Source organism: Rhineura floridana, chromosome 8 (genome assembly GCF_030035675.1).
Source record: "Rhineura floridana isolate rRhiFlo1 chromosome 8, rRhiFlo1.hap2, whole genome shotgun sequence".
NCBI classification, from domain to species: Eukaryota; Metazoa; Chordata; class Lepidosauria; order Squamata; family Rhineuridae; genus Rhineura; species Rhineura floridana.
The window spans coordinates 6268209-6291892 of record NC_084487.1 but is presented as its reverse complement, the minus strand read 5'-3'; the positions used below and the strand labels follow the sequence as shown (position 1 = coordinate 6291892).

At 44.2% G+C, this 23684-nt stretch overlaps 1 protein-coding gene across 2 annotated transcripts in view; it reads left to right on the top strand.

Annotated features, from left to right (window-relative positions):
- The window catches only part of EXOC4 (exocyst complex component 4), a 572497-nt gene that overhangs the window by 389346 nt on the left and 159467 nt on the right, over positions 1–23684 (top strand). The window contains exon 11 of one of the 2 annotated variants that reach the window (XM_061638088.1): positions 1345–1677. The exons of the other annotated variant lie outside the window; for it this stretch is intronic. Within the exon in view, the coding sequence (XP_061494072.1) occupies positions 1345–1348 (4 nt within the window). The 3' untranslated portion in view covers positions 1349–1677. Of the gene's footprint in view, positions 1–1344; positions 1678–23684 lie in introns of those variants that run through there. 2 annotated transcript variants of the gene reach the window in all.

The following is a 23684-nucleotide window of genomic DNA, read 5'->3' as shown; positions in this document are numbered from 1 at the left end:
TTAAGATGGTCCGCCCCCAGAGGCTAATGGTGCCTAGTGATTTCCAAAGGGCTCTGGGGAGTTTTCTGGCTGATAGGACTGGTGCTCCTGTCGAAACCCTGGTTGAACTGTGGAATGCAGAAATGACCCGGGTGGTTGACATGATTGCTCCTGAGCGCCCTCTCCTGGGTAGAGTTCATGCAGCTCCATGGTATACTTTGGAGCTGAGAGCGATGAAACAACATAGGCGACGGCTTGAGTGCAGATGGAGGCGAACTCCTGATGGATGCAATTTTGCTCTGGTAAGTGCCTATACTAAGTTGTACTTAGGGGCAGTGAGGGCAGCAAAAAAGCAATATTTTGCTGCCACTATTAAATCATCTATCTCCCGACCAGCTGAGCTTTTTAAAATTGTCCGACGGCTATTACACTCTGGCTCTAGTGACATGGTCGAATCATCTGAGGCCCGCTGTAATGAATTTGCTAGGCACTTCCAGGATAAAATCTTTTGCATCCACCAGGACTTAGACTCCAGTGTTGTAGCAGTTGAATCGAATGAGGTATCCAGAGCACGGTCTTGTCCTGATTTTTTGGATGAGTTTCAATTGGTACAGCTTGAGGACGTTGACAAGGTGCTTGGACTGGTGCGTGCAACCACTTCTAGGCTGGATCCTTGCCCCTTGTGGCTAATAACAGCTAGTAGGATTGGAACAGCCGGCTGGGCCAGGGAAGTGATTAATGCCTCATTACGAGAGGGAGTGGTCCCTGGCTGCCTGAAGGAGGCGGTAGTAAGACCACTTCTGAAGGAATCGTCCCTGGACCCAGAAAACCTTAACAATTATAGGCCGGTGGCAAATGTCCCATTCCTGGGCAAGGTCCTGGAACGAGTGGTTGCTGGCCAGCTCCAGACACTCTTGGATGAAACCGATTATCTCGATCCATTTCAGTTGGGTTTCAGGCCTGGTTTTGGCACGGAGACAGCCTTGGTCGCCCTGTATGATGACCTTTGTCGGGAGAGAGACAGGGGGAGTGTGACTCTGTTGATTCTCCTTGATCTCTCAGCGGCTTTTGATACCATCGACCATGGTATCCTTTTGGGGAGGCTCGCTGATCTGGGAGTTGGCGGTACTGCTTGGCAGTGGTTCCGCTCCTACTTGGCGGGCCGTCTCCAGAAGGTAGTGCTTGGGGAGCATTGCTCGACACCCTGGGCTCTCCAGTATGGGGTTCCGCAGGGGTCAGTTCTGTCCCCCATGCTTTTTAATATCTATATGAAGCCGCTGGGTGTGGTCATCAGGAGTTTTGGGGTGCGTAGCCATCAGTATGCTGATGACACACAACTCTACTTCTCCTTTTCATCTTTTTCAGGTGAGGCTGTCGATATGCTGAACCAATGCCTGACTGCGACAATGGACTGGATGAGAGCTAATAAACTGAGGCTCAATCCAGACAAGACTGAGGTGCTGTTAGTGGGTGCTTCTCCTGATTGGATGGTGGATGCTCGACCTGTTCTGGATGGGGTTACACTCCCCCTGAAGGAGCAGGTTCGTAGCTTGGGAGTTCTTTTAGATCCATTCCTGTCACTTGAGGCTCAGGTAGCCTCGGTGGCACAGAATGCTTTTTACCAACTCTGACTGGTGGCCCACCTACGCCCCTATCTTGACAGAGAGAACCTCGCTTCGGTTGTCCATGCTCTGGTAACCTTGAAGTTAGATTACTGCAATGCGCTATACGTGGGGTTGCCTTTGAAGACGGTCCGGAAGCTGCAGCTTGTACAAAATGCGGCGGCCAGACTGATAACAGGGACTAGGCGTTCCGATCATATAACACCGATTCTGGCCCGCCTGCACTGGCTGCCTATATGTTTCCGTGCCAGGTTCAAAGTGCTGGTTTTAACCTATAAAGCCTTACACGGCACGGGTCCACAATACCTGGTGGAACGCCTCCCCCGATATGAACCTACCCGTACACTACGCTCTACATCGAAGACCCTCCTCCGGGTACCTACCTATAGGGAAGCTCGGAGGGTGGCAACAAGAAAAAGGGCCTTCTCAGTGGTGGCCCCTGAACTATGGAACAATCTCCCTGATGAGGTACGCCTGGCGCCAACATTGCTATCTTTTCGGCGCCAGGTTAAAACTTTCCTCTTCTCCCAGGCATTTTAACATTTAACATTTTTAACATTTAGTATGTGTTGATAATTGTCTTGATTTTGATAATTTTAAAGTTTAATGTAAGTTTAAAGAAAGTTTTACATTGTTTATATGTAGCTTTGTATTTGATGTTTGATTGTTGTGCACCGCCCAGAGAGCTTCGGCTATGGGGCGGTATAGAAATTTAATAAATAAATAAATAAACCTCTGTTTTGGAGCAGCAGCAGCATATAAATGATTTTAATGAACAAATTATGAATACAATGAGCAATAAACCCAGAGAGCTGCTAAACATTTGTTGATTGATTGGTTGAATTTATATCCTGCCCTTCCCCCAGAAGGAGCCCAGGGCAGCAAACAACAAACGATAAAACACTGAAAGCATCTGAAAAACAAAATGTATTTTTTTTTAAAAAACAAACCTTAAAAACAAAACATCTTAAAACATTTTAAAAACATTTTTTTTAAGAAACATACTTAAAACAATTCCAATACAGATGCAGACTGAGATAAGGTTGCTACTTAAAAGACTTGTTGATAGCTCTGGGCTTGAAGGGCAAATTATCTGTGACTCATCATAAACCAGCTTCATATGCGCAAAAGTGCTGAAACTCTAAGGCCTAACCTGGAAAAAAGACTCTGTGTGAATGTGGATAATTCAAAGAAACATTTTGGGTTATATTCAGCTATGTCTTACTCAGAGTAGACCCACTGAAATGAGTGACCCCAAATTAGTTATGCCCATTAACATCAATGGGCCTGTTCTGAGTAGGACTAGAATCGAATACTATCTTTTGAATGTTGTCAATTCCGAAACCACATTAAAAGTCAATCAAACACTGGGCCCTTCCAGTCTTAGGTCCTATCCACACCATACATTTAAAGTACTCTCATATCACTTTAACAATCATGGCTTCCCTGACAAATCCTGGGAACTATAGTTTGTTAAGTGTGCTGAGAGGTGTTAGGAGACCCAGTTTCCCCATGGAGAGCTACAGTCCCCAGAGTTCCCTGGGAAGAGGGATTGATTGTTAGACCACACTGGGAAGTGTAGCTCCGTGAGGGGAAAAGGGGCATTCTAACAACTCTCAGCAGCCTTAACAAACTACAGTTCCCAGGATTCTTGGAGGGGGCGAGGCATAACTGTTTACAGTGGTATGAGAATGCTTTAAATGTGTAGTGTGGATGTGGCCTTACTGGCACTTGCTGTCCAAGGTCTTTCCTATTACCTGCTGTCAGAGATCCTATAAAACTAGAGATGAACTGTAACCTGTACTGTGACAGAGAAGCGAGGCAAGCAGACGAGCCAAACCAACCCCTCATTCACTGCACTGATGCCATCTAGTGCCCCTCCTTTGGCTGCCACCACTTAACAGCCCTTTAACCTTTTGCATTTTAACTAGCCCAACCTATTCCTTACTTGGGTAGATTGGTATGGGGTGAATAACAAGACCTTAAGACCATCCCCCCCCAAACCATTTAAGCTTGTTAGAGTCTTAGTATGGCAATAGCTTAAACACTTTTTGAGGAAGGGTTTTTTATGGGGAGGGGGACTAGTTTTATAGTTTGAGTAGATACCCTTATTTATTTATTTATTAGTCACCCATCTGGCTGCTTAAGTATTAGACATGCACTATCTGTGTTATCTTTTCGGCGCCTGCTGAAGACCTTCCTCTTTCAACAAGCCTTTTAAGTAGAGACCTTATCCCAGTCTGCATCTGTGTTGGAATTGCGTTTTAAGATGTTTTTAATTTTTTTAAAAAAATATGTTTTTAAGATGTTTTATTTTTTCAATATTTTTAAGATGTTTTAAAATGTTTTTAATGTTTTGTTTTTTGTTTGCCAACCTGGGCACCTCCTAGGAGGAATGGCAGAATAGAAGTTTAATAAAAAAATGAAATGCATAATAAATACCCATAAAAAAATGAAATGGACTGCCTTCAAGTCAATCCCGACTTATGGCAACCCTATGAAGAGGATTTTCATGGTAAGTGGTATTCAGAGGGGGTTTACCATTGCTTTCCTCTGAGACTGAGAGGCAGTGACTGGCCCAAGGTCACCCAGTGAGCTTCATGGCTGTGTGGGGATTCGAACCGTGGTCTCCCACGTCATAGTCCAACACTCTTAACCACTACGCCACACTGGCTGTCATAAAGAGCAAATAAAAATAGAGATAAATGCATCAAGCCAGACCTTTTCTAGACTGTTTTTCTAAACAAGCCAATATTTATTTTATTTTAAACCCAAATCCTAGGACAGGGTACATCAGATATGAAACCAAACTAATATTGCCAGTGAAAACATTCAGATTTAAAATTAGTTGGTATAACAATTACTCCACCTTCTTATGAAACCCAGTGACCTAATATGTCAAGGTCCCACGTTGTTAAAAGCCCGGCTAAAGAGGTGGTGTTTTACCTGTGGCCTTCTACAGCAATCCTGATCTCATGCAGTGTTTCAGCTCCTGACCTTCAAGTCTGTCCATCAAACTACCCTATTTCCCAGCTTGACATAGATACAATATTCTTACTCCCCTCCCCAGCCTTTTAGCCAGTCAGAAGAAGAGTTGACCTCCGGTTAACCCCCCCCCCCTCTTTTAGTTGCCAGGTTCCTAGGCTGAATGTTTGACCCTCCATCCTCCAGTGACCTTTTGACCCTCCCACGCACCACTTCACCCTGTGCAAAAGAGCCTCAGTCTAAAGCAACAAGCAACCGTTTTACACCCCAGCATTTACAACTCAAACCAAACTGGCTGAATGTTCTTTCTCAGTTAACAATGCCAGATTGAACCTGAGACCTTCTATGTGCAAAGCATGTAGATCTTTCACTGAGCTATAGGTCCCCCACTCCCAAACTGAAGTGCAAAGTGCTGAAGGAAGAAATTAGTGTGTGTGTGTGTGGGGGGTCATTTAGCCCACAGGAGTAACATGACAATCATGTTGTTGCTTCTAAGTGGAATTACAATTTCATGGAAGATTCAGCTATCAGTGGCTACTAGCCATGATGCTTGTGGTCAGCCACCATAGTCAGAGGCAGGATGCTTCTAAAATCCAGTTGTCAGAAGGTGCAGGAGGGGAGGGTGTTCTTGGGTTCAGGTCCTGGTTGTGGGTTTCCTATGGGCATCTGGGCCAGAGCTTAGAAAAGTTACCCTTTTTTTTAACTACAACTCCCATCAGCCCCAGCCAGCATGGCTACTGGATTGGGCTGATGGGAGTTGTAGTTCAAAAAAGTAACTTTTCCAAGCTGTGATCTGGGCCATATTCAAACTATACATTTATTCCACTATTATTCCACTTCAAGCAGTCTTGGCTTCCCCTAAAAAATCCTGGGAAGTGTAGCTTGTGAAAGGGTGCTGAGAGTTGTTAGGAGACTCCTATCAACTCCCCCTCACAGAGCTACAGATCTTAGAATGGTTTAACAGTCAGTCCATCTTTCCAGAGAACTCTGGGAATTGTACCTCTCTGAGGGGGAAAAGATCCTCCGTGGCGCAGAGTGGTAAGCGGCGGTAACGCAGCCGACGCTCTGCTCACGGCCGGACTTTGATTCCAACGGAAAGAGGAAGTCAAATCTCCGGTAAAAGGGGTCAAGGTCCACTCAGCCTTCCATCCATCCGTGGTTGGTAAAATGAGCACCCGGCATATGCTGGGGGGTAAAGAAAGGCCAGGGAAGGAACTGGCAATCCCACCCCATATATACGGTCTGCCTAGTAAACGTCGCAAGACATCACCCTAAGATTCGGAAACGACTCGCACTATAAGTGCGGGGACACCTTTACCTTTTTGAGGGGGGAAAGGGAGTCTCCTAACAATTCTCAGCACCCTTCACAAACTACACTTACTAGGATTTTGGGGGGGAAGCCATGACTATTTAAAGAGGAATAATAGTGGGACAAATGTATTTTGTGAATGTGACCCTGACTGGCCACTGTGAGAACAGGATGCTGGCCTAGATGGGCTACTGGCCTGATGCAGCAGGCTCTTCTTATGTCCTTAATTAGAAATCCCAACAAAATGTATGGAACCCTTCTTTCAGTTATAACTCTGACTATTGCGGCTGCTGGATTGTTGGGTTCCCATTACAAACTGTTGGGATACCTCATTAAACCTTCTAATTGCACCAAGAAATGGTTTTGGAGCAGTCCATTAAAAACCATTTAATAAAAATTGGAAAGAAAATATTAATGTTGAGTTTTTAAAAGATTGTTTTCCCTCTGGGTTCCTAGGGTAATTTATATATAGCAAGTGCCCTGATGTATAGGTTCATATCAGAGGTATTATTCTGCAACTATAAAAACCCAATTTTATAGCTGGAATTCAATATTAAAAATAGGGAAATTAGCATAAAATTCATTATTTGAAATGGTTATTATTAAATTAACACCAAACACTGGTATTACTCCGGCAGTGAAGTGTTGGTTCTTCCCACAGTCTTGCATTGGACCGGGAGGCTAGAAAGGTAAGAGCATATTAGAAAGGTATAGAATGAGTTGAGACTGAGAGGTAGGCCTTAGGAGAGAAGACCATGAAGTTGTCTTTGGCTGATTGCTAGGAGCTTTGATGTTGTCTGCTTTCTCAGGCTGCTTTCACGTCATTTAAGTTCACCCTGTCTTTCTAATTGCTATTACTTTATTTTGCGCTCCACATTCAAATATAAATTATAATAATGGCTGTATAGTCACGGCTGTGCCCAGTTTGCTAATCATTCCAACTTCTACCTTTCTCTTGAAGAATGGGTTGCCTAATGTGCCCCTTCTGTTTCACACTTCCTCTGATGGAATAGGTGCTAGTTGTTCTTAGAAACGGAAAGCAAGACTGGATTTATCTGATCCCTTCTTTTGGCCCTTAAATATGGCAGCCCTACAGTGGAGAGAGCTGTTGAAATGTAGTTTCTTCTGATCTCAGATGCTGCTAAAGTGGGCAACTGAAAATGAAAACAAAACAAAAACAATGAAGGTGGCTGTACAAGCCCCTACCATTGACATTCTGTCATGGCTGAGGCTTTATTTTTGCTTCTACTGGGTTCAATATATGGATTTTTATCTGAACCAAATACCAAGCTCTGGAGAAGAGTCAGTGGATGAATTTCTTTATTTTAGGTTGTAAGAGGGTATTGGGGTGATACTATATAGCTTGTTCCCTGTCCAGCTGCTTGGGCTGGCTTTGTTGAAGAAATCTTGCAAATTTACTTGTACGCTTCAAAGGGGTGGGGAGGAGCTGGTGGAACAGTTTGAAATGAGGTTTCATCTCCTGCAATCATTAGCACATTAAGCAAGATGGGAGGACTGTGCTTCGTAAATGCCAATTCCATTTTACTTAAACAAGATGTGGCAGAATTTAAATGGGATCTTTTGGAACTCACTTACCTGAGGATAGTTTGTCAGGCGCTTTTTGCTTGCACTTTGACAGCAAGTGTTGACCCTGCTTGTATTTGACAAGTGGGGCCTTTGCTTGAAAGGTGGGTGAAGTGGTCTTGGGTACAGCAAAGGCTCTGAGGGCTGGTGTAGCAAAGACGATGCAGGTCAGTGGGAGACATTCCTCAAATGTTGCCCCACAGTTCTACCTTGTGGACCTGAATATTGTGTATCTCCAAAATCCAGTCGATCTCATACCCAAACCAACTCTGTATCAACTGATCTCTGTAGGCCAGTTATTCATCCCTGACCTAGTCATAGAGCTACAATGGAGGCACAGAAGCTCCACCCACTTTAAGGGTCTGTTGCTAGGTTATACCAGGGGATGGGGTCATAGTTCAGCAACAGAGCATGTGCTTTGCATGCTGAAGGTCTCAGGTTCCTTTGTTGGCATATCCTGTCAAAAGGATCTCAGGGCTTGGAAAGACCTTTGCTTGAGATCTCAAGGAGCCATTGCCATACAGAGTGATTGACCAGCCGTCTGCCTTGGTGTATGGTAGCTCAAGTAGTGATTGATTTGATGTGTACCTTATAGTGTACCATTGATGTGCATGGTATTTTACATAATACTTGAGAACAGGCCTCTGCCATGAGGGTTTGCAATCTATAATTGGACACATGGGAGACTGTCATTGAAGATACAATGCTAGCATGCTAGGAAAATGGTTCTAGGCTAGATTTTCCCCTAACATGTCATTTGTTCATATGTGAAGAGAGTTCTGTGTGTGTGTAATATGAACATTGAGTGCTCCACTGGCAGCCTGAAATGGTGCATTCTGTCAACAGACACTTCACAACAGCTTCTGCTTCCCTGTTTTAGCACACCCATGAAAGTTTGCTCCCTAGCAGTGAAACTGTTGTGGCAATAGGAGGTCACCTGGAATTACCAACACATGCAGCTAGGTGGAGGCCATGGCACGCTATCTGTAAAAATTCAATCCCATGGTGATGTTTCGTAGAGTTTGTTTTAACTTTTATGGGTCATTTAATTTCATTTTGTTTCTCATTGGATGCTGTTCTTATCGCCACACTGGGAGGCTGCACACGTTCAGTCAATAATTGTACATTCGCTGGAGGCAATCAATACAAAAATTAAAAAGGAGAGTTGGGGTAATTAAACTAAAGCTGTGGCTTATGAGTTTTCAATAATTACTTTTAACTTCCTCTCTCTCCCCCCCCCCCACTTCTTGAGAAAAATGGGGCCTGATTGAAGGAGTGGATAATGTTTGACTGAGGACATGTCAACATTTCCACAAAGGAAAGCAGGAAGTAAAATTAGTGCCTTTTTGTTTTTGGTGCATCAAATGGGGGCTACACAGGATGGCAAAGAAACAATAGGCTTGATTTAGACTGTGCTGGCTTGCAGCTGTGTTGTTCTTGGTTACCTGTTTGGCCTCTTCTTTGACATTAATGGTTTTTAAACTTCTTCAATGATCCAATTCCATTTACCTGCCAAGGAAGCCCCATATGTCTGGAGGCTGATGTCTTGTTCTGGTTCCAAGGAGGAGCCCACAGACCCAGGCTGATCAGGTGTTATAATACCATGGAGAGCTCCAAGTGAGCCACTTGCTCTGACAAGGGTTGGAAGTCAACTGAGACCTTTTGAGCCTCTGCCTCCAGTCTATGACTCCTGAACTCTGCCCTCATATTAAGGCAGAGTTAATATGGGCATTTCTTCTGTGTTCTGCACTTCTCCTGTGTTCTGCACCTTCCTCTATCTTGATGTGCTCCCTGTAAGAACATAAGAAATGCCTGCTGGATCAGGCCAAGCCCATCTAGTCCTGCTTCCTGTTCTCATAGTGGTTAACCAGATGACCCAATGGGAGCCCACAAGCACGACCTGGGCACAACAGCACTCTCCCTGCTTGTGAATCCCAGCGCATGACATTCAGAGGCAAACTGACTCCAACAGTGAAGGTGGAACATAACCATTGTGGCTAGTAGTCATTGATAGCCTTGTTGGAATGGAGATGTGGTTTGGGAGGCACTCAGTCCCTAAGGAGAAGATGTCCTTGAGCATCCCAGCTGTGGTTTTCTGGGACCTGATGTGGGGGCTGCTGTCTGTCAGCCTTGGGTTCGGAGGATCAGGCTCTGCTCACACTATAGTCTCACACTCAGTGTCCTGGTCACCTCTGGATTGTGGGGTCATGACAGTTGTACAGCATTCTAGGTGCAAGCTGTTATAAGGGGCTTTCTGTTGCCTCACAAGAATAGAGAGCACACTCTATAGTGTGCCACCAATTCCCCAAGGCAGTGCATAAGAAGATAAAATGAGCCTTGCTGGATCAGACCAAAGGCCTACATAATCCAGGATCTTGTCTCCCACTGTGGCCAGCCAGATGTGTATGGGAAGGCCACAAGCAGGAAGGGGAACAGCCCTCTGCTGTTCCTTGGCACCTAATACTCAGAGGTGTGCAGCCTCCGGTCCTGGAGGTAGCATATAGCCATCCTGATTAGTAGTCATTGTTAGTCTTATCTTTATAGTTTGTCTATATTCTTTTAATGCCACATAAGTTGGTGGCCACACCATGTGGTAGTGAATTCCATATTTTTAACCGTATACTCCATTTTGACTGGCCTGAGTTTGAAACTCAGTTTGAAAAGATCCCTTTGGAGCTCTTTGCAACCCCCCTCCTTTTTATATGTGAGAAAGGAATGTGGGACACGCTGTCTTTCAAGGGAAAACAGCTGATATTCTCACCAAGGGAACCCTGATAAGTGGTGAAAGGGCTGTAACTTTCCTTGGAAGGCAGCACTGATTGCTTCTGCCATGGTCATTCATCTCCTCCCTTCCCTGGTGAGCCATCAGCCCATGCCATCAAACAAGAGGTTATACTGGCACTTCAAACAAGTGATTGTATTGGCACAAAAACAAAGAGGTGTGCCTCAAAATGGCAGTGGAAAATGTAGGGAACTTTAATAAAATAGGAAACATCCAACATTTTTCAGTACCATTTTGACCTTAGTGTTTGGTACTGACCAATTTTGTGTGTCTCTCTCACTGCATTGCCACTTCACCCAGCAGGAGGAATAGTGTGGTTTGTCTGGTTGTCCTGCGCTCATATCACGGTTTGTCTGTCATTTTAGGCTGAGAAGGGTGGCTCAGACTCTATGTAAGATGGCCACCCCCAGTTTGATGGGAAAACCAGAACACCATGTTTCAGCTAGGCATCTTAGAATTTGCTGAGCCACTAATGAAGCAGAAGTCAAACTTTTAAAATGCATGCCAGGTAATGACTGATAAGAGATAGAAGGTGCCTTCTCAATGGTCAAGCGCAGGAGTGGGAAACCTGTGGGCTGAGGGTGATGGAAGTTGTAGTCCATCAACATCTGGAGGGCCACAAGTTGCCCACTCCTGGTCTAGAGCCTTGGAGCTACAATAATCCTTCAGTGGGCACCCTCCCTCCCCATAGCTCCCGAACATGGTCTCCTAGTTTCCAAATCCATCCTGCTATGTATACTGTTGTTTTACAGGATTCAACTAAAGGACTTGGCTTCCTTTCTGCATCAGAGAACTCTGTTGCAGGCTTGATTATGTGCATGAGTTAACCAGTGACGATCACCTTTTCAGGCATGTAGTAACACTTGATAGCTCCTTTCCAACAGTAGCCTTTTAAAGATGCTATAATAGTTGGGTTTTTTTACAGCTGCATCACATAAAACTTTTTCTGAGTTGGTTGGATGCTTGCTTGCTTCATTGATTTATATATTATCTCACCTTTCAGCTCATTAAAGCCCCCCCCCCCGTGGCTCACAGTTAAAATAAAACAATAAAAACAACCCTTAAAACATGGCAGTCCAGCTTAATAAAAACTATGAGCAGCAATAAGATGAGCAGTAGGGCACCATCTATACAAGCTACCAGGCCTAAGTCCCGGTGAAATAGAGTGTTTTTTTCACTAAGTATCCCACAGTACAGGCCTTCTGGACTACTCCAGTGAGGGATTTCTTTGGAGGGGTGCCAACACAAAGAAGACCCTATCTTTTCTATGGGCCCAAGGCAGCCTACTCTTGAACAACGTGTCCTATGTTACTGAAAACTGGAATTTTGTTTCTTTGCAAACCAACATGTAAATTCAGGCTTGGCAAAATTTATTTTAGTGGCAACTCAACCTCTTGGCAGATGTCTTATCATCTGCTACCCTCCCGTGTAACTTTCCATTCTAAGACCGTTAAAATTTCCTGCAAGTTGACTGAAAACCCATTGTCAGACTCTCCTGCCTCATCTCCCTGTTCTCTTTAAGCAGTCACTTGATGACACTGAAGGTGGAAAGTCTGTACTCTTGTGGTGGGCCTGTCCGAGGTAGCAAATGACAGGTTCTCCCTAGCGATAAAATAAGAATAATTGTGGGAGCTTCACCTCCCATCAGCATGGCTTGTTCAGTCGTCCTTTACTTGAGCCAATGCTTACATAGAATGGTCAGACCTCAACAAGGCAACTATGTATCTTGGAAAAGGGCTTTAGATCTCTCAGCCTGGACCAACTGTCTTTCTACATGGCATGCATCCGTCCATCCATCCTCCCCCAGCTGTCTTTTTGGTGGCATACCTGTGTCCATGTCCAGGCTGTGCCTCCTGAGATTACAGAGAAGCAGGAAGAGTCTCTCATGATGAACTAACTCTTCTTCCACAAGCATGCCAGGGGAAATAGCATAGCCTTCCCCCTAAGATCTAATTTTCTATATGGAGGGTGGCTTTTTGTTTTCTTAACGGTTGGGGCTTTCTGTCATGCCTTCACCTACACTGCAGAATGAGAACAAGGCATTTCCAACTAAGCAAAGACACACACACACGCAATTCCTTCCTGTAGCAGTGGTAGGGAGGGAAAAGTAATAGATTCCTGACACTGCTGGGGAGGCAGTTGCATTAGAGACCCCCCTGCAGGTTGCTGCGCACCCCTTCCTCCCCACCTCTTTGGACCACAACAAGCGCTCCACGTATCCAATGTCCATCCCTAACTACATGGAAATAAGGATAGAGGTTTCCAGTATAATGGGAACATTTCATTTAACCTTATGTTTGAAGAGAGGGTTTCCTTTTTTTTTTTTTTTTTTGAGTGGTCTGAACAAAAGGTGGCTACCAGATGTGCCTGATGCATGCAATCCCCTGTCTTATCTGCCAGTCGCTGGCTTTACCCTTTAACAGGGTAGCATTTTATCTTTCCCTCCTTATCGCCCAACCCTGCTTGAAGGCTGTCTGCCTCAGAACATAGAATGTGTGTGTGTGTGTTCACAGAGAGAAAAGCCATGTTTCATTACCGTACATGGTGTTTCCCCCCCCCCCACTTCTCTGTCGAAATTGACCTGTCACTCCAGGGTTCACGGAAAGGGTCTTGTATTCCCAAATCTCATTTCCCAGGCAGGTTGCATCTCACAAAGCTGCCAGCCGAGGGACTGATAGTGGAGCTAATTCAAAAGAAGCGCGCTGGGTCCTTTTCATTTTCTCTCCAATATTTCAAAGTCGTTGGGGAAGCCGGGGGGGGGGGAGCGACCAAGCTGCGAACCCTCCTCTTTATTATCCCTCCATGGGCGACAGCCGTCGATCTCATACCAACTGTATTTGGGGCCATGAAGTAGAACATGTTGCTCTGAGGGTATCTCTCTCTCTCTCTCTCTCTTAACTGGAACTCCTTTAAAGGGGAAAGAGATGTGTAATATCTCTATTTACTATATTCCACCGTTGTGTGCCTCCTCGCCCCTCCCCCTTCCGAGCACTTCTGCTTCTGTGTGGGAAGTGTCAGAATTAATTTAAAAGTGGGAGTGAGAATTGTGTTGTGCAAAAGGGACTAGAGGCTGCCAGAACGTAGGCATCTGTGGAGAGACGGTCAAGGCTGCATTACGTTGTTGTATTAATAATACATTCCCGCTCCCAAGTTTTAAACTGGGACACCGCAAGTCCAACCTGAACTCGTTGTGGCTCTAGCTCACTGGCAGAGACAGAAAGAGGACACATGCTTTGCATGCCCAAGGCCCCGGGGTCTACCCTGGCCTCTCTCTGCTTAAGAGCCTGGAGAGCTGCTGCTGCTTCCAGTTAGAGAGTGAGTAGACTGGACTCGGTGAGCCAATGAGGTCAGGCAGCATCACATGGTCATAGGAGAGCTAAAATTCTGCGTAGCAGGGCAGGGTACAATCTGCTGCCTCTTGGTCCTGATGACAAAATGTTAGATAAAACTGCAAGAGAGCAACTTAATTGGTTTATTAATGGCCACGTTAATGTCATCACTAACTGTAAAAAGGAACATGGAAATGGCCTGCCTTCAAGTCGATCCTGACTTATGGCGACCCTATGAATAGGGTTTTCATGGCAAGCGGTATTCAGAGGGGGATTCCCATTGCCTCCCTCTGAGGCTAGTCCTCCCCAGATGGCTAGGCCTGCTCGGCTTGCCACAGCTGCACAAGCCAGCCCCTTCCTTGTCCGCAACTGCCACCTGGGGGGCAAGTGGGCTCCTTGGGACTCTGCAGCTTGCCCACGGCTGCACAGGTGGCAGGGCACGTAACCCCTGAGCCACTCACTGTGGGGGTGATCTTTAGCTGGCCCTTGACACCCAGGAGACACGAGCGGGGATTTGAACTCACAGACTCTGGACTCCCAGACCGGCTCTCCTCCCCACTGTGCAAGCAACAGGAATCTAACTAGGACTCTTGCAGATCAGCAGAGAAAGTCCTATAATACAAATAAAGTGGCTTATTTGATACATACAATAGAAGGAAAGAGACAGAAAAGATAGATTTGAAAAATTCTGGTCAGTATTTATGCAGTAGAGGATTTTTTGTGTGTGCAAAATCTTTCATACAAGTGAGAGAGAGCATGTGTTAGCTTACAAAACATATCTACACACACACTTCTCAGTGTTGCAGACTTCATAGATAAATAAACTAATCAATTATATAAACACCCAAATTCAGCTTTCTAGCTAGTGTAGCTTAACCACTGTGAGGAAATACTTCATGTCTCCCATGTAGAGTGAAAGTTTTTTAAAAATATCATGATCTCATACTGTTCAGTTGGACAACGTATAAGAAATTTTAGTTTTTGGGGGTGGGGTGAAGGTGAGTATGTACTTAATATACTCTGTTTTGAGAGAAAGATGGCACATTTTCATGTTGCTTTGCCCAATTTTAGCTCTCTGGGTGATGTGGAATTAGTGCAACCACTTTGGAGAGTGCTTCCTATTCCTTCTTTTGAGGGATGAGATTCAGGTTTGCTGACCATAGTAACTTTAGTGTTCTAATGTCTAAAGCGGTCACGATAGAGCAGCCATAATCAGAGTGAAGAGAATAAGCGATAAATCTATATTTAATGGTAGATGCTGAGTTGTCTGAAACTGCAGCATGGAACAGGAGACCTGGTCAGCACTGGGAAATGATGTGTACATTGAACATGGGTATGGCAGACGGTGCAACCGTGCTGACTTTCATGTGCAAATGGCAAAAACATGACTTTGTTCTCTTGTATGTTTGTCATGTAAGGGATATTCCTCCTCCCCCCCCCACCCGCCCCGACTCTGATTTGTCAGGCAGCCCCCTTTGGAGACCTTTTATTTTATGTACAAATGAAACCGTCAAAATGTTTTGAAGGCCAGTTCATTTTCCAGCATACAACGGGCCCTTGTAATTGCTCACATTGAAACAGTCTCTTGTCTTCCTCCTCCCTAACAAAGCTCTATCTATTAGCATTTCTATGGTTGTTATTTGTAATTGCCTTGCCGTTCCTGATGCCTGCACATTATAATTAAATCATTTCAGATTCCTAGTTACAGCCCTAAAACAGCTGCACCAAATTACAGCCAAAGACTTATGCTGGAAATATGCAGTTCCAATTAGCTAAATATCTGGGGCACACATGAAAGGAGGGGGGAGAGGAAGCACCAAAATAAAACAAGAGGCCAAGAATAGGTTACGACTTTTCATCTCCAGATTACTTCAAAGAGCTGGGTTGGGTTGGGTTGGTGGTGGTGGTGATGATTACATTTTTGTCCCATCGTTCCTCCAAGAACCCCAGGGTGATTTATAAGCTGTTTGCTTGCTTGTTTGTTTAAAATAAATGCCCTTCAGCGCACCCTGTCATCACAAGGCAGCCTACAAAACTCTAAACCACATGAAAATATAATTACAAATTAACAGAGAGACAGAGAGAGAGCAGCTAGAGTCCCCCCCCCCAAGTATAGTATAATTCATCCAAACACAGACTAGGAATAACAAGACCTAATATTCCCCCAGGGGGGAAATGCCATGAGTTTGGGGCCACCACTGAGAGAGTCCTGGGACTTGCCAGCCTTATGTCTCTCTCTTCATGGTTGGGATCCTAGAGACTGTCAATTCTTCAGAACCTCTAAATTTTGCTGGCAGTTCTGCATAGTTATCACGTATGTTGCTGTATGACTGGGCTTATGGTCTGGAGGTAAGCAGGTGGTCAAGAGTTGGTGCTTAGTCTCAGAGCCATGCTGTCTGTACTTGAGCATTCAGTTGTTTATACTGAGAGGCCAGGCCAGAGTCAGCAGTCCCTATTGATCCTTGTTATCTGACCCCTGCTGACTTAGCTGCAAGAGCACCCTCAAGCTGTGTGCAGTGGTCATGCTGCTCTGGAGCATTATTTCAGTGTGCTCACGTACTTCATGCACATCATTTTGTTGTAATCTTTACAACCCTATAGGTCAATGTTCCAATCCTCATGTTGCAGAAAGGAGGCTTGCCTAAGCTCAGTTACTGAATTTATGGCAGAGGCAGTGTTTGAAGTAGGGGCCTTTGATTCACAGTCTCTTCTTAGTCTGTATAATAGCTATCATTCCATGTCCAAATAGAAATCTCCAGTGGATGGGGCGAGGCCTGATATATTTTATATAGGGGATTGATTCCCAATGTTATCTTCCCTATTGTATTACATGGCTTCAGCAAATGCCTACATAGCACTCAGCAAGGTTTAATTTAGGGAAAGGCAAAACTTGTTCCTAAAATTTCCTGAATGTTCCTAAAATGGTGTGCAAGCTGTCAGGTTTTCCAGATATCAATACTTTTGTTTATCAGAGCAACTTCTCTGCATGTGAGGCCCTTATTTTTCTTGTATGCTTGTATGATATTTCTGGTTGTGCTATATTTTCTGTTTCATTTTGTTACCTTGCAACCACATGCTCAATCTTGGAAGAAGGAGAAGAGGAAAAATTGTACTTGCCAGCCCATGTACATAGATTGTCAATAAAAGAAAAATATTGTTTTCTGTGCTTGGTCCATGCATTTGCTCCACTCCAGTTCTAGTTGTATGTAGTTGTGTGACTATGGGTAGAAACACTCACTCTCTTGCCAGTTCCAGTGAGTCTCCACCTCTCTCTTCTGAAAATGGGGGCACATGGTGCTAGTCAAGCCCTGGTGGAGCTTGGTGCTCCTGATGGGAGCAGCCTGAGTGCTTTAAAAAAAAAAGAGCTTCAAAGAGATTTTCACCAGATCAACCCATTCCCTCTCCAGTTGAGGTTAATGGAAACACTCTGCTGTGGGCAACTAGCATGTTCACAGCCTAGTTTTATCCTTGCTTTCGTCCAAGGAGTTCAGGGCAGTTTGCATGACTCCTTCACAACAGCCCTGTGAGATAGATTAGGCTGAGAAAGAGTGACTGGCCCAAAGTCACCAGAAAGCTTCATGGTTGACTGTGGATTTGAACCCAAGTCCCCCAGTATTAGTTTCACATCCAGCACTGTGCTGTTGTACTAGTAGTGAATGGGAATGCACTTTTTAAAATGCACCTTCTGCTTCTATTTTCTCTCTTGTTGCATAGCTTGCTCAAACATTGTACATTTTGCCACTGATTATTTTCCCCCAATGGAAATGTAAATCGGAGCAAATCCAACAAAAAGGAAAGTTTGTAATAATTGCCAATGCTGGCATAACAACCATTTGCACTTTGGAAATAAAACCTGGGGGATTACCATGATAGCTCTAATTTTATTTAAAATATTATTTAACTGTGCTGATGATATTGTTAGATTGTTACCTAAAAAGTACTAAAGCAGCAGTTTCAGCTCGTTGCTTTTGTGTTGTCTTTCTAGGAAGACATATATGCCTGCTTTTAAAAAAGGGAGGAAGGAATAACTTTGCACATTCATTTCAGGCTTCTGGTGATTTTTTTTCAGATGTATTGTGTTAAATTGCGTATTAAGAGATTTTTGCCTTGTGCAAGAGAGAGGATAAGCAACTACTAACATCCTGGCTTTATACAGATAGGGCTCGTGTTCCAGGATGAGCGTCTTTCATCGAACGATAGTAGATTCCTGACTCTAGAGTTAGATTAGGGCCAGGAAAGGATTTTAACACTAAAAGTCAGCCATTGAACATAGTGCTTTAGAGCTGTGGTTAAGCAGCTCAGACTTCTTCTCCATCTTTCTTTCTTTCTTTCTTTCTTTCTTCCTTCCTTCCTTCCTTCCTTCCTTCCTTCCTTCCTTCCTTCCTTCCTTCCTTCCTTCCTTCCTTCCTTCCTTCCTTCCTTCCTTCCTTCCTTCCTTCCTTCCTTCCTTTCCTGAGGATGAGGAGAAATGAAAGGAGCAACAGCAAATGGGTTTAGAAGGGCTTGAGGCTTCCAGTTTTCATTCATTCCCTTGCTGTTTGCTGCTTCTGTGGTTCAGAAGTTTGACAGGTACCAGGAGGATTCTGCAGTCCATAAGCGATGCCCAACATTGGCAGAGGCACAGAGCAAGAGAAATTCCCTTGTGACATCAGGTTTAAAATCTGCTCATCAGATTTCTAGGTGAAAAAGGAGTTTACAAAGTGATTTTCACTTCTAAAGTTTGAGAAGGGCAAAGCCAGCCTGGCAAGGGATTTTTGCTGGGGTCCCTTGGCAAACATAAAAACCGCAAATTCTGCAGTGGGGAAAAACACAGTTCTGGGATTCTCAGCTCACCTGTAAAATTGTAACAGCCTCAGCTCCTAGCTTTAGAGACTTCTCTTGGATCTCAGGCCGAGGTGTTCCCCCCCATCAGTAAATGTCAGAGGGGGGGAATCATTGTCAAAAGCTCTTTGACTCTAGTTACTTCAAATATAGAAGGAAATATCTCCTACCTGCAAAGGTTGCAGGTTGAAATCATGTGCTGGGTCTGATTCAATGGTTGCTCTGAGAGTTTTCTTGAAACAGTTTTGGATTTTATTATGTTTGGAGGTGATTTGAGGTTTCAGTGGCTGGAATTGATATTGCCGTATGAATAGCACTGCTTGTGTGCTTGCTGTCAGGTCCCTGTAACACCTGCTCAGCTTACTGACATTGCTAAATGAATAGGTTCTTGTAATGACATGGTAAATCTGAAAGTGAACTTTCTACAAAGATTACTCTATGCAAAACCATGTAAACACTTCTAATATTCAGATTTCGGCCATGAGAATGAGTTGTAGGAAAGAAAGTCACTCTTTCCAAAAGGATGAATGTCTTGTTCCTCATCCTAGGCTCCTACCTGAGTGGAATGGAGTGGCAAAGAAGGACAAGTGGTGAACCAGGCAAGTTCCCAATTCAAGTCTCCGATTAGCCAAAACCTCATTAGGTAACCCATTAAAGGAAGCCCCAACTCCTCTCCTCCTGGAATTTGCCTCACGTTCATTCTTCTAGTAAGCCTTCCCAATATTTTTCAGTTACTGTATACTGCATTGATCATTCTGAACGCTTTCAGTCTCTTTAACCAGGAGATCCATTAACCTTTTTGCACCAATCTCTTATAGTCTTGTGAAATCTCACAAGGCAAGCATGCGCAAAACCATTCAGGGGGTTATTAAATCTTAAGACTACAAAACCATAATGCAGTGTGACTGAGTGAAATATTCATATGTTTCCACAGCCCCAAAAGAAAAAAGCATAATTGAGGGTCATTTACTTGACCTTTTTTTTTTTAAAAAAAGTTTCTTTATTTAAAAAAATACACATACAGTAGGGCCCCACTCATACAGCGGGTTATGTTCCGGACCCCCGCTGTAAAGCGAAAACTGCTGTAAAGCGGGGCCCTACTGTACAGGGTTTCACATAAATATGAGTTTCAAAAGCATTTGCCCATTGTAAAGGAAGAGCAGTGAAAATCAAACTGGCCATAATTCAGATAGACAGATGAATGTCTCATAGACATCTGCTGTTTGATGCCAGGTAAGATATCTGATGATAAAATTCCACCTGCAGGTTTTGCACATCCCTAATATAACTAACTGTAAACAGTTCAGATAAAAATAGTTACACCAGCCCTTCCTGTGTGGGCACTGATTCTCTTGGCAAGTGTGTGCGTACATTTGACATGTCATAATGGTATTTTGTGGCCTTGCAGAGAGGTGCCAACAATGCCTCCAGAAAAAAGCAGTTTGCTATTGTAGGCACATTAGAAAGAGGTGCTTTATAACCATGGCTTGTGTAATGCTTTGCAAATGCAATGAGGATGTAAGAGCCAATCTTCCTACCTGGTGCCAATAAAAGAAAACCCAAAAGCTCCTCAGGCAATATCATGCTGGAAATAATAAACAATGCAAATAATCATAGAGAGCTCATTGTGGGATGCTAGTGCATAGCCTCAGGCTGAGAATGAGCAGAGAACTCAGGATGAACGATACACCTTTGGGGGCCTTAACCTTTGCCGGCTGCTGAGCATTCCATGAGAAAAAATAGCATTTTGATGTTACGGCGGCCCTTGTTTACCTCCGAAGCTCACAGAGAGCCAGTACGTGAGTTAGAAGAGAAGCCGCATGGAGGGTTTCAAGAGACGTCCAAGCACTGCACAGATGAATTGATTTAATTATGAACCTACCCGCTCACTTCGTTCAGTATCTAAGGCCCTCCTCCGGGTACCAACTCACCAGGATGCCCGGAGGATTGTTACTAGATCTAGGGCCTTTTCTGTGGTGGCCCCCGAACTGTGGAACAGCCTACCGGAGGAGATACGCCTGGCGCCTACGGTTCTTTCTTTTAGGCGTCAGGTTAAGACCTGGTTATACTCCCAGGCATTTTAATGTTCAATGTTTTTATGTTTAATATTTTAGTTTAATTTTGTTGCTTTTTATTACTGATTTTATTTTAATCTTGTTTTGTACACCGCCCAGAGAGCTATCAGCTATGGGCGGTTTAGAAATGAAATAAATAAATAAATAAATAAATTAGCCTCTAGAACACTTATTGCAACAAGAAAGCATCAGAGAGATGAGCTCCATAGACAGCATTGTGTGGCTCAGTTTTCTCTACTGTAGCTGATCGAGGAGCTTCGTAATAAAATCTTCAGATGGCTGCATCCCATGAGACACTCATATCTCCCATTTGAGCAGCTCCACATGCAACCTGTGTTATGTCTCTTCACACCCCCAGCAGCCTCCTAATCTTTCCCAAGACTTGTATCTCCAACTCCCATCCCAACCCTTGCTCTCTCACTCTGTTAGCCAGTCCACAAATGTGGCGGATTCTCTGATTCCCAGGAACTCTTGCTCACCTCACTGAGTTAGGAGAGGAGATAAATAAGGGTCAAGTTCCTACTTTCCCAGATTACATGCAAATTCAGGCTTTTGTATAAGGTCAGCTACTGTAATGCTACACTTATTGATGGTTCAGCAGCTTCAGCTGGTACACGATGCTGAGGCTACTTCCTGATGGAGATAGATTGCCAGGAAAACATGGCTCAAGGTTCTAGCAATTGGACTGGTTCCCCATTCTCTTCTGGGCACAATTCCATGGTGTTGATTGGCCTATAAATTCATAAAAAACTTGGCCCCAGCATTCCTTGGACCTGGCTTCCATTCTTAAGGCCCCATGACCTTTGAATCCCAGTAATAGCACCCTGTTAGAGCCAATGTGGTGTAGTGGTTACAGTGTTGGACTACGATCTGGGAGACCAGGGTTCGAATCACCACACAGCCATGAAGTTCACTGGGTGACCTTGGGCCAGTCACTGCCTCTCAGCCTCAGAGGAAGGCAATGGTAAACCACCTCTGAACACCTCTTACCATGAAAACCTTATTCATAGGGTTGCCATAAGTCGGGATTGACTTGAAGGTAGTCCATTTCCATTTTTTCCTTTCAATAACACCCTGTTAAGTTTAGCTTCTATGCACCAAATTCATTCATTCATTGGCGATCACTCGTAGCTGAGTAAGATTGTCTTCCAGGGTAAGGTCTTAGGTTTCCAGATGGAAGATGGTCACGATGAGGATTTGCTTGACGTGCATTCCGCTTAGCTCATTTGTCCCTTTCGCCCTGTACTCGTGCTTCTTCAAAGTCCATAGCACCTTTGATAATGGCCAGCCTCCAATTAGGACGCTCATGGGCCAAGGCTTCCCAGTTCTCAATGCTCATGTTACATTTTTTTCGATTAGCTTTGAGAACATCTTTAAACCTCTTTTGCTGTCCACCGATATTCCGTTTTCCATCCTTAAGTTGGGAGTAAAGTAGCTGCTTTGGAAGATGGTGATCAGACATTCGAACAACATGGCCGGTCCAGTGAAGTTGATGTTGGAGGATCATTGTTTCAACACTGGTGGTCTTTGTTTCTTCCAATGCACTAGTATTAGTCCGCCTGTCTTCCCAAGTAATTTGCAGAATTTTCCGGAGGCAGCATTGGTGGAATCTTTCAAGAAGTTGGGAGTGGCGTTTATAGATGGTCCATGTTTCACAGGCGTACAGTAAGGTCGGTAGTACAGTGGCTTTGTAAATAAAGATTTTGGTCTCCCTGCGAATATCCCGATCCTCGAACACTCTACGCTTCATTCAGGAGAATGCAGCACTCGCAGAGCTCAGACAATGCTGAATTTCACTGTCGATGTCAGCTTTTACAGAGAGATGGCTGCCAAGATAAGAAAAGTGATCGACATTCTCCAGTGTCGCATCATTAAGCTGGATCGGTGGTGCTACAGAGGGATTGGTTCGCACTTGATGATGAAGCACTTTGGGGTTTTTTGATGTTAAGCGAGAGGCCAAGCTTTCCATATGCTTCTGCAAAGAGATTTAGGATAGTCTGAAGATCTTCCTCTGAACGTGCAGAGATTACATTATCATCGGCATATTGAAGTTCTACGACGGAGGTTGTAATTACCTTACTTTTTGCTTTCAGCCTACTGAGATTAAAAAGCTTTCCATCTGTTTGGTATGTGATTTCCACGCCAGTGGGAAGTTTCCCCTCAACAAGATGTAGAATCATGGCGATGAAAATAGCAAATAAGGTCGGAGCAATGACACATCCCTGTTTGACGCCTGATCCCACTTTGAATGGATCACTTTGAGAAACATTGTTAACCAAAATTGTTGCCGTCATGTTGTCATGGAGGAGTCGCAAAATATTCACAAGTTTATCAGGGCATCCAATTTTCAGAAGGATGGTCCAGAGAGCAGTTCGATATACAGTATCAAAGGCCTTAGTCAGATTAAGAAATGCCATATGAAAAGGTCGGTTTTGCTCCCTGCATTTTTCTTGAAGCTGTCATGCAGTGAAGATCATGTCCACTGTTCCCCTGGAAGAGCAGAAACCATTTTGGGATTCAGGGAGGATGTCTTCTGAGATAGGTAGGAGGCGATTTGCGAGGATCCTTGCAAGGATTTTACCTGTGGTAGCTAGAAGACAGATGCCTCGGTAGTTCCCACAATCTGTTCTATAACCCTTCTTGAAAAGAGTGATAATTATGGCATCCCTAAAGTCTTCCGGGATCTCCTCCCTCATTCAGATTTTTTCGATGAGCTTATGAAGTTGTTGTGCAAATTCAGGCCCACCTTCTTTAAAGACTTCAGTAGGAATCCCATCAGGTCCACTAGCTTTTGTTATTCTTCATTTGATTAATGGCTTTACTGACTTCATCCAAATTAGGGGATGCTGCAAGCTCATCTCTAATTTGTTGTTGCGGGATTTGCGAGAAGACCTCATCAGCCACAATAGGGTTACAATTAAGGAGGTCATGGAAATGCTCTTTCCAACGCAGTGCAATAGACTCTTCGTCCTTTAGAAGTTTGGTACCATCTATTGAACGTAAGGGATTTGTACCATAATTTGTTGGTCCGTAGATGGCCTTTGTGGCATTAAAAAAGCCCCGTGCATCATGAGCATCTGCAAAATGCTGGATTTCTTGAGCTTTCTTTATCCACCAGGCGTTCTTAAGTTCTCTAGTTTTTCTTTGAACCTCAGCCTTTGCACTGGCATAGATGTTTTTCTTAGCAGCACAGTCAAT